General features: G+C 54.7%; 2 protein-coding genes across 2 annotated transcripts; both read right to left on the bottom strand.

Annotated features, from left to right (window-relative positions):
* Window positions 1-5,991: 5,991 nt before the first annotated feature.
* LOC109757687 (uncharacterized) lies at window positions 5,992-6,636 on the bottom strand. Its single transcript, XM_020316520.1, has one exon. It carries the CDS (start codon window positions 6,634-6,636, stop codon window positions 5,992-5,994), a length of 645 nt encoding a protein of 214 aa, XP_020172109.1.
* A 485-nt stretch (window positions 6,637-7,121) lies between these two features.
* On the bottom strand, window positions 7,122-8,140 carry LOC109757701 (auxin-responsive protein SAUR27-like). The gene has a single exon (XM_020316532.4). The coding sequence runs from the start codon at window positions 8,026-8,028 to the stop codon at window positions 7,654-7,656; it is 375 nt and encodes a 124-aa protein (XP_020172121.1). The 5' UTR covers window positions 8,029-8,140; the 3' UTR covers window positions 7,122-7,653.
* Between the last annotated feature and the right edge of the window lie 982 nt (window positions 8,141-9,122).

Raw genomic sequence — 9,122 nt, 5'->3', positions numbered from 1 at the left:
GGTCTTCCCCGAAGTAAACTTCAGATCGACCGTACCAACACCTCGAACGATGGCATGTGACCCGTTCCCCATCAGCACGGGAGAAGTCCCTGTGGCCTGGTAAGAAGAAAACATGGAGGCGTCAGCACAAACATGTACATTGGCACTGGTGTCAATTAACCAATCAGGGGATTGAAATACTGAAAGGATGGTAGGAATAATATCGTACCCTGATTCCTTCATATCCGTATCACCGATGACAATATTAGCGGACTTGCCGCTCTTCTCATGTTCGCGCTCCTCAAAGCGGTTAGGACACTTCGAAGCCCAGTGATTAGGATCATCACAGACATGGCAAAGTCCCTTCCCCTTCTTATGAGAATTATTCTTGAAGTTGGTAGAATGTGATGGCTTGTTCTTTGTATCAAACTTGCCTTTGCCCTGAGTTTTGTTCTTGTTGTTTTTGAATTTGTTGGGCTGGAAGTTCTTCTTCTGTACCATGTGGGCACTAGAAGCTCCTCCAGCAACTCGAGCACGTGTGTCCTTTGCTCTCGCCTTCTCTTCAACATCAAGAGTACCAATGAGATCCGCAGCGGAAAACTCCTGTCTCTTGTGTTTCAGGGAAGTAGCAAAATTGTTCCACGAAGGTGGAAGCTTGGCAATGATGCCTCCGGCAACAAATTTGTCCGGTAACACACACACTTGAAGTACTCAAGTTCTTTTGCGAGCGACTGTATCTCATGAGCCTGCTGTACAACAGAGCGCTCATCAGTCATCTTGTAGTCATAGAATTGCTCCATGACGTACAACTCGTTGCCGGCGTCCGAGGCACCAAACTTGGCATCGAGTGCATCCCACATTTCCTTGACGTTTTCAAACGACATATACGAATTCACAATGGAATCATCCAGAACACTCAGAAGAGCGCCTTTAAAGAGAGTATCGATCTTCTCAAAAGCTTCCAGTTGTGCTGGATTAAGATCGCCCTCAGGCTTGCCCTTGGTGGCGTCATAGCAGCCCATGGTCTGAAACCAGTAGACTGCTCTCGTGCGCCACCTCTTATATTGCGCCTCCTTAAAGGCAGGCGGCTTCAGATGCGCAGCAAAACCACTCGGAGTAAATTGCCTATAATCAGGTTTTTCGATTGTTGGATATATGAGCAAATTACTACGAGATTTAATCCGAATAAACAGAAGATAAATCATGACTACAGTAGCAGAGATTGAACTAATCATGCAAACTAGCATAGTAGATGAACAGATCACATCTAGGGCACATACTAGAAACATGAATTTTACCACGATCTCGAACAGGAAGGATAGAATCACATACGGTGACGTTGTCGCCCATGTCGTCGAGGATGAGGTTGCCGAGGTCGGGGAAGAAGTCGTCGTTCGCGAAGTCGTCGCTGCCAGCAGTCGCGCGAGTGCGCTCCCCAAAAACCTGATCGGAAACGGTTCAGTAATTAACGCGTCCGTTAATTATTAATTAATAACTCATTAATTTTTTCCAAGCAGCAAAAATATAGACAACGTGCATAGCTCTGTCCTCAGCTCAGCTCAATCCCACAACCCGCGTCGTGGAGGAGGAGCGCGCGTGTAGGTCTCCGCTTCTCATGCTCATACAAGTGATAGAAGAGCTCACTTTATAATGAGGTGCAACTCTCTCTCAACTTATAAGGTGGGACTAAACTTTAACCTCACTCACTCCACTCACATATGTGCATGAATGAGTCAAGAGAATTTCAGAATTTTAGTTGGGCTTTGTGCCAAAAGCCCACTAGCAAATTCCAACATAGTCACAGATTTGGGTCGGAATTGTCGATGAGTCCACTGGACGCCATGATCATCGTCCCCGCCGCGGAGATTCCCCGCATGTGCAGGCGACGGCCCCGCGCCGTGACACGTACGTTATGTACGCATCCGCCGGTCGACCGAGGCCGCTGAGACGTGGTGCGCACGAGCACAGTCTCAGGGTTGCTGCCGCTGGATGCGGCGCCAAATTTCAATCCAAGCGGATATATACGGTGGAACCATGAGCTGACGACGAGAACTAGCCAGAAACTGATAGCGCATGCAGTGTAGCTGGGCCCGAAAGCAATCCACCGTGGGTGAAAGTGGAAGCGCCCCGGCCGCTGCGTGGATTCTGTTCTGCCGATCTGGGGGCCGTTGCTTCCTTTTCCTTGTGCCCGTCTCGCTACGTGCCGATCGCCAGTTTGCAGTTCAATCAGACGAGCCCGATCCAGGAAGTTTCAGCGGACTTGGCGACTCGAGTCACCTGGTTACCCTGCACCTGCAGGGAGGTTTGTCGTCTGACGCGCCTCTTCTTTTGTCCTGTTTTACTGTTGCTCGCCATGCACGCGCGTGAAGGAGGGGGGACAGGGAGCCGCGTAACCTTGAGAATCGTCAGGCCAAATGTCTGGCAGCAAAGTGTCCAAGATTGGGCCGAGGATGAGCAAAATATTCATGCAGAGCAGAGGCAAAGTAAAACAAATTGAACTAACTACTCCACGTGTCTCTTGTCGGGCAAAGTAAAACAATATCAGCACATTCTTCTGGATACACCTCGACTAAGGCAAACGTCTTTTTAAGAGAGAATATGATTTCCGATTTCATTAACGAAATCAATGTTTTCATCATCTTACTAAACTTCGGCTAATGATTAATTTTCAGAAAATACGCTAATGACCAATGTTTTCGTCAAACTAAGCTTAGGCTAATGACCAATGTCTCAGCTTACTAAGCTTAAGCTAATGATTTGTTTTTGCATAAAAGGCAAATGATTAACGGCCAAACAAGTTTCGCCACGTCAACATGACGAAGACATGCATGAATCACAAACGATGACAAATTCCATGTACAACAAGAACAATCAATCAATCTTTATTAATTAATTTCTTACTCGTATGTCTCGGCAAGGAGTTGCACATGTAGAGAATGATTTGGTGCATCGATGATTGATTGATCGTGCACTAGGCACATATATTTAGGTACAAGGGGTGCGACTGGTATCTTGTCTCCTAAGATACACGTACATACAGAGGGAGACAGACACTACAGGTACTGCATACAAGACCCAGACCTACGTACATGTACACATGTTCAACACCCCCCCGCAGTCGAAGCATTGCCGGTGACGCAGAGACTGGACCGAAAGCCCTCGAATGTCAAGGTGGGTAGTCCGTTCGTCATGACATCGGCGAACTGCTTATCGGTGGGCACATGTAGAACACGAACACGACCAAGTGCGACGTGCTCCCTGACGAAGTGAATGTAGAGCTCAATATGCTTCGTCCGTCGGTGATGGACCGGGTTGGCAGCAAGGTAGATTGCGGAGACGTTGTCACAGTAGACAAGTGTCGCCTTGGTGACCTCACATAGCAACTCCTGAAGTAGTTGTCGTAGCCAAGAGCACTCCGCGACGGCATTGGCCACTGCCCGGTACTCAGCCTCGGCGCTCGATCGTGAGACCATTGGTTGTCGTTTAGACGACCACGAAATCAGAGAGGGCCCGAGGTAGACGCAGTAGCCGGAGGTGGAGCAGCGAGTGTCGGGACACCCAGCTCAGTCGGCGTCGGAGTAGGCGACAAGGCTGGTGTCAGGTGATGCCGTCAGAGTGACACCCATGGCTGTGGTGCCACGTATGTACCGAAGTATACGTTTCACGAGAGCCCAATGGGTGTCACGAGGATCATGCATATGAAGGCACACTTGCTGGACAGCGTACTGAATGTCCGGACGCGTCAGTGTGAGGTACTGAAGCGCACCGACGATGGAGTGGTAGAAGGGAGCGTCGGACGTCGGAGAATCCTCGACGGCGGACACCTTAGCCTTCGTGTCGACAGGCGTAGGAGCAGGCTTGCAGTTAAGCATGCCCGCTCGCTCCAGAAGCTCGTAGGCGTACTTCTGCTGGTGCAGGAAGAAGCCAGTAGCCCGGCGCACTACCTCAATGCCGAGGAAGTAGTGGAGAGCCCCCAACTCCTTGAGGGCGAACTCGGTGCCGAGGCGAGCTGTGATCTGCTGAAGTAGCGCTGGCGAGGAGGCAGTCTGGATGATGTCGTCGACGTACAGTAGGAGGTACGCGGTGGCGGGGCCCTGGTGATAGACAAACAGGGAGGCATCAGACCGTGTGGACCGGAACCCCTGCTACTGAAGGAAGGCCGCGATCCGCTGGTACCAGGCCCGAGGCGCCTGCTTCAACCCGTAGAGAGAACGGGAGAGCAAGCACACATGGTCCAGATAGTCGGTGTCGACGAAACCAGTAGGCCGCTGACAGAACACCTGCTCGTCAAGATGACCATGCAAGAAAGCATTAGACACATCAAGCTGGTGAACCGGCCAGGCGCGAGAAACAACAAGCTGGAGGACGGCTCGAATCGTGCCCGGTTTGACAACCGGGGCGAAGGTGTCGGTGAAGTCCACGCCGGCACGCTGGCGGAAGCCGCTCACCACCCAACGCGCCTTGTAGCGCTCGAGAGAACCGTCGGGGCGAGTCTTGTGGCGGAAGACCCACTTGCCAGTGATGACATTGGCACGGGGAGGCTGCAGAATAAGCTGCCACGTACGGTTGCGCTGCAGGGCGTCAAACTCCTCACGCATCGCAGCGAGCCAATTCGGATCCCGAAGGGCTGCGCGAGCGGAGGTGGGTAGCGGAGACGGCGCCAAGGTGGATGCAGCACACGCGTACTCGTCCGACGGGTAGCGCGTGCTGGGACAAAGTGTCCCGGTCCGAGCCCGAGTGACCACACCGGTGAGGGGTGCAGCATGTGAGGCGAAAGATGGTGCCGTGGGACGCAAGTAAATTGCGGACGGCGACGTTGTCAAACTCCTTGCCGTTGTCAGTTTGCAAGGCGAGAATAGGACGACCGAACTGTGTGGTGACATATGAATAAAAGGCTGTGAGTGTGGCAAGAGCGTCGGACTTGCGACGGAGAGGGAATGTCCACACATAATGAGAAAAATCATCCAATATCACCAGATAGTATAAATAGCCCGTGTTGCTAGCAACCGGGGACGTCCAAACATCACTATGCAATAACTGAAACGGAAAGGTGGAAATGTTTGTAGACTCGCTAAAGGGAAGACGAACGTGCTTGCCAAGACGGCAAGCCTCACAAGTATGATCGTCGACCTTATTACATGAGAAAGAAAAACTCTGAAGAATCTGACGCATAACGGTGGAGTTGGGATGACCAAGACGGGCATGCCAAAGATCGACACTGGCGGCGAAGGCGACGAGACGACGGGTGGTGGTGGCGCCGGAGGGGTGCACTGGGTAAAGCTCGTCCGGGCTATCACATCGGTGGAGTACCATCCGTGTACGGGCGTCCTTCACAGAAAAACCGATATCGTCAAATTCAACAGTGATAGGGTTCTCACGAGCAAGGCGACGAACAGAAACAAGATTAGTAACTAAGTCAGGAGACACAAGAACATTAGACATATGGATAGGAGTAGAACTAGACGGAAAAGACATATGACCGACATGTGTAATGGGTAGGGAGGAACCGTTACCAACGGTGATACGGGTGGGAGTATGAACGGGAGTGGCAGACGTGAGGTTACCGGGATGAGCAGTCATATGAGCGGTGGCGCCCGAGTCCATGTACCAGTCACCACCGCCACCATAGGAGCTCGGTGACGGGGCGGAGTGCAGGGCGGCGAGCAGGGTCGGGTCCCATGGCGGCGGCACCTGAGGAGGGTAAAACCCTCCGTAGGCCGGCGCGGGAGATGCACCGAAGGCCGACGCGGCGGTGGCGCCGTAGGCAGGCGCGGACCCGTAGGCGGGCGCAGGCGGAGGGGGGGCACCGTAGCCGCTGTAGGGAGCGGCGTTCTGCGCGGCGAAGAGAGCCTGGTGGCCCGCCGGCCGAGGCCCAAGGATGCCCGGAGCAGGAGCCCGAGGAACCGGCATCGAGTACGCGTGGACGACGTGGGTCCATGGGTTGGTGCTGTACGTCCATGGGGGAGTCACCTGCTGCTGCTGCTGACGAGCCCCCCCCCCCCCCCCCGGCGCCTATTGCTGCTTGCGGCCGCCCACGCGGCGGTTGCCGCGGCGTCCGCCGCTCGGCTGCTGGGGGGCAGCGAGAGGGGCGGGAGGCGCGGGCGGGAGGGGGAAATACCCCGGAGGCGCGGGGGGCGGCGGCTGCTGGCGCGACGCGGGTGGGGCGGCCTGTGGAGGGGCACCACGTGAGGTGCCGGTGGCGAGAGCGTGATGCTGCACACGCTTCTTGACCCCCTTCATCCGGCGCTCCTCCAACCGCAAGTACGCCACAAACTTGGGGAAGGAGGGCTCCGGCATCAAGGTGAGGTTGGAGGCGGCGTTGCCGAAGTCCTCGTTGAGGCCATCGGTGAGCGTGCTGAGGAGGAGGTCGTCATCCACCTTGGCTCCAATGTCACGGAGCTCATCCGCCAACGTCTTCAGGCGGCGGCAGTAGTCATCAATGGACCGTTCATCCTGGTGACTGTCAAAAAATTCCTGCTGGAAGAAAACGCGGCGCTGAAGCTTGTTGTCGGTGAAGAGACCGTTCAGCTTGACCCACATGGCACGGGCGTCGTCACCGACGCTCACGACCGTGTGGAACAAGTCCTTGAAGATGGTGGTGAAGAACCACCGGACGATCGTGGCGTCGATCGCGGTCCACTCGGCGTCGTCCACCATGGCGGGGGAGTCCACGGTGCCATCCACATGATCCACGAGGTTGTTCTAGCGGAAGAGCAGCGAGAAGTACGTCTTCCACGCGAAGTACGTGGAGTTGGAGGCGTCGAGGACCACGGGGACGCGTGCATGGACGTTGATGTCGCGGATCTCAGTAGGGTCGACGGCGAAGGGGTTGGAGTAGGTGGAGGCGTTGGACGACATGGCTGCGAGGTCGTGGTGAGGGAGGCGGCGCGGCTTGGGAAGAAGCGGCGCGGCGGGAGGGCGGCGCGGCGTGGAGGGGAGGGCGCGCGGGGAGGAGGGGCGGTGGCGGCGGCGTGGTGGGCCGGCGGCGGCCCGAGGCGGCGGCTAGGGTTAGCGGAAGCGGGAGGATTGACTTGCGATAGATACCATGTAGAGAATGATTTGGTGCATCGATGATTGATTGATCGTGCACTAGGCACATATATATATATAGGTACAAGGGGTGCGACCGGTATCTTGTCTCCTAAGATACACGTACATACAGAGGGAGACAGACACTACAGGTACTGCATACAAGACCCAGACCTACGTACATGTACACATGTTCAACAACACAGACGAGTACTCCATCCGTTTCTAAATATTTGTCTTTTTAAAGATTTCACCAAGTGAATCTACACTCTAAAATATGTCTATATACATTTTTATATGGTAGTCTATTTAAAATCTCTAGAAAGTCAGATATTTAGAAACGGAGGGAGTAGAATAGTTACAGAGAAAACAATCCCAAAAAATCCTCGCCTTCTTCAATCAGTTACTAACTAGTACCATCACCATCATATACTGTACTACCCAGCACCAGTACGTGCGCGTCCGATGGCCGGCATTACGCGGCGCCGAGGAGCACGCCGGCCCTTCGGATCAGTGCTTCGGCAGTTGCTGTGCGTACGCGTCCCCGGGGGACCGTGTGTGTCAGTCACCAGTAGGTCCCGTTGCGCGCAGCACAAACTGGGTTGTGTTCCATCGCCCGATCGTTCGGTGCCGCGGCGCGCGCGGTCACGGGAAGGCCACCCCCTGAAGCAGCGGCCGCGAGTCGCCGCGGCGGCGGCAGAAGGAGGAGCGGCGCGGCTCCTCGGAGTGGGACGAGGAAAAGACGCGGCGGAGGACGTCGCGGAGGCGGTCCTCGCCGCAGGGGAGCGCGACGGGGCCGGAGGCGCCGGACGGGAAGCCGTACTCCTCTTCCGCCTGCCGGAGCAGCTCAAGGAACGCCGGATGGCTCAGGTGCGCCAGCCGCACCATGAACCGCACGCCCTCCGCGCAGACCGCGACGTGCCCCGCCGGCACCGGGGCGGAGGTGGAGCGGCGGGCCCGCCACCGGCGCACGGCGCGGCGCAGCCAGGCGACCGACGGGATCGTGATGACGTTGCACATGCTGCGTTGCCTTTCCTTGCTCCGACGAGCGACCGGAGGAGTCGTTGGTTCGCTTGCTGCTGCTGCTAGCTCTCAGCTGGTTGGTAGGCTTGGTTGCGAGCTGCAGGATGTGGGTGGTGGAGTTGAAGAGCGGGACGGCGAGCGCTATATATAGCGCTGGGAAGGCCGCTGGGGCTTTGGGGTCGGCGTCGTCTTGGGGTTGGCGCAAACTGCAGGGATAGCACGACGATGAGCGCTAATAGTTTTTGTGTCGCTGCGCGCGACACGGCACCGGGACGAGAACGAGATCCGCAGGCATCGGGTGCCAAGCTGGGGCAGTCCGTGCAGCCCAACCCAGCGCACCGCAGCTTGCACGCGTCGGCTCCTGCTCCCTATCTGGCACGACATTAGTATCTCTTAGCGGCGCCCCCTAATTCCTGGGAATAATCGGGCATGTCGAGTTCGTTCCTGAACGATCGATCTGCATATGTTGCACCTCGAAATGGAGCACGTGGTTTCAGGCTGCAAGTGGACACGGGCCGTCCACGGCGCCCGCAGGAGGCTCCCATTGAACAAGAGAAAATTGTACTTTCCTACACTTTGCCTCACATTCAGCTGTTTTTCAAGCTTTTTACTGATGTGTTAATTTGGAGCAGGAGATGACCCTTGAAGAATATGAGAAGATGCAAGAAAAGAAGAAGTCTCTGGAGGCCTCTAAACCTGAGGAGGGGAGGGTTGCTGCTGTAGATTTTGAGGGTTTCCAGCTCTTGGAGAAAAATCTGATTGAGGATGATGCTAAATTGAAGGCGGAAAATGTTCGCAAGGCGGCGCTGGTGCAGCTGTATTTGATGCTTGAATATATGTTAAATTGGAAGGAGTCCTACAAGTCGATTTGTGTTCCGATTGTATTTGATCCAAGGTTTAAGTTTGATCTACTTGAATATATGTTAAAAGACTTTGGAAGTGAAATTGAAGCCAATACATGGATGCTTAAATTAAACAAAGCAATCCAAAAGCTTTTCGATCAGTACTCTCAAGAGATTCCTGTTCATCACCAACAAGAGGTGTTAGACTAAGTATATACGTGTTGTAACATAATTGTATTTGTACAGTTC

This window comes from Aegilops tauschii, chromosome 2 (genome assembly GCF_002575655.3).
Source record: "Aegilops tauschii subsp. strangulata cultivar AL8/78 chromosome 2, Aet v6.0, whole genome shotgun sequence".
In the NCBI taxonomy this organism is placed as follows: Eukaryota; Viridiplantae; Streptophyta; class Magnoliopsida; order Poales; family Poaceae; genus Aegilops; species Aegilops tauschii.
This window is presented reverse-complemented; position numbering and strand designations above follow the sequence as displayed.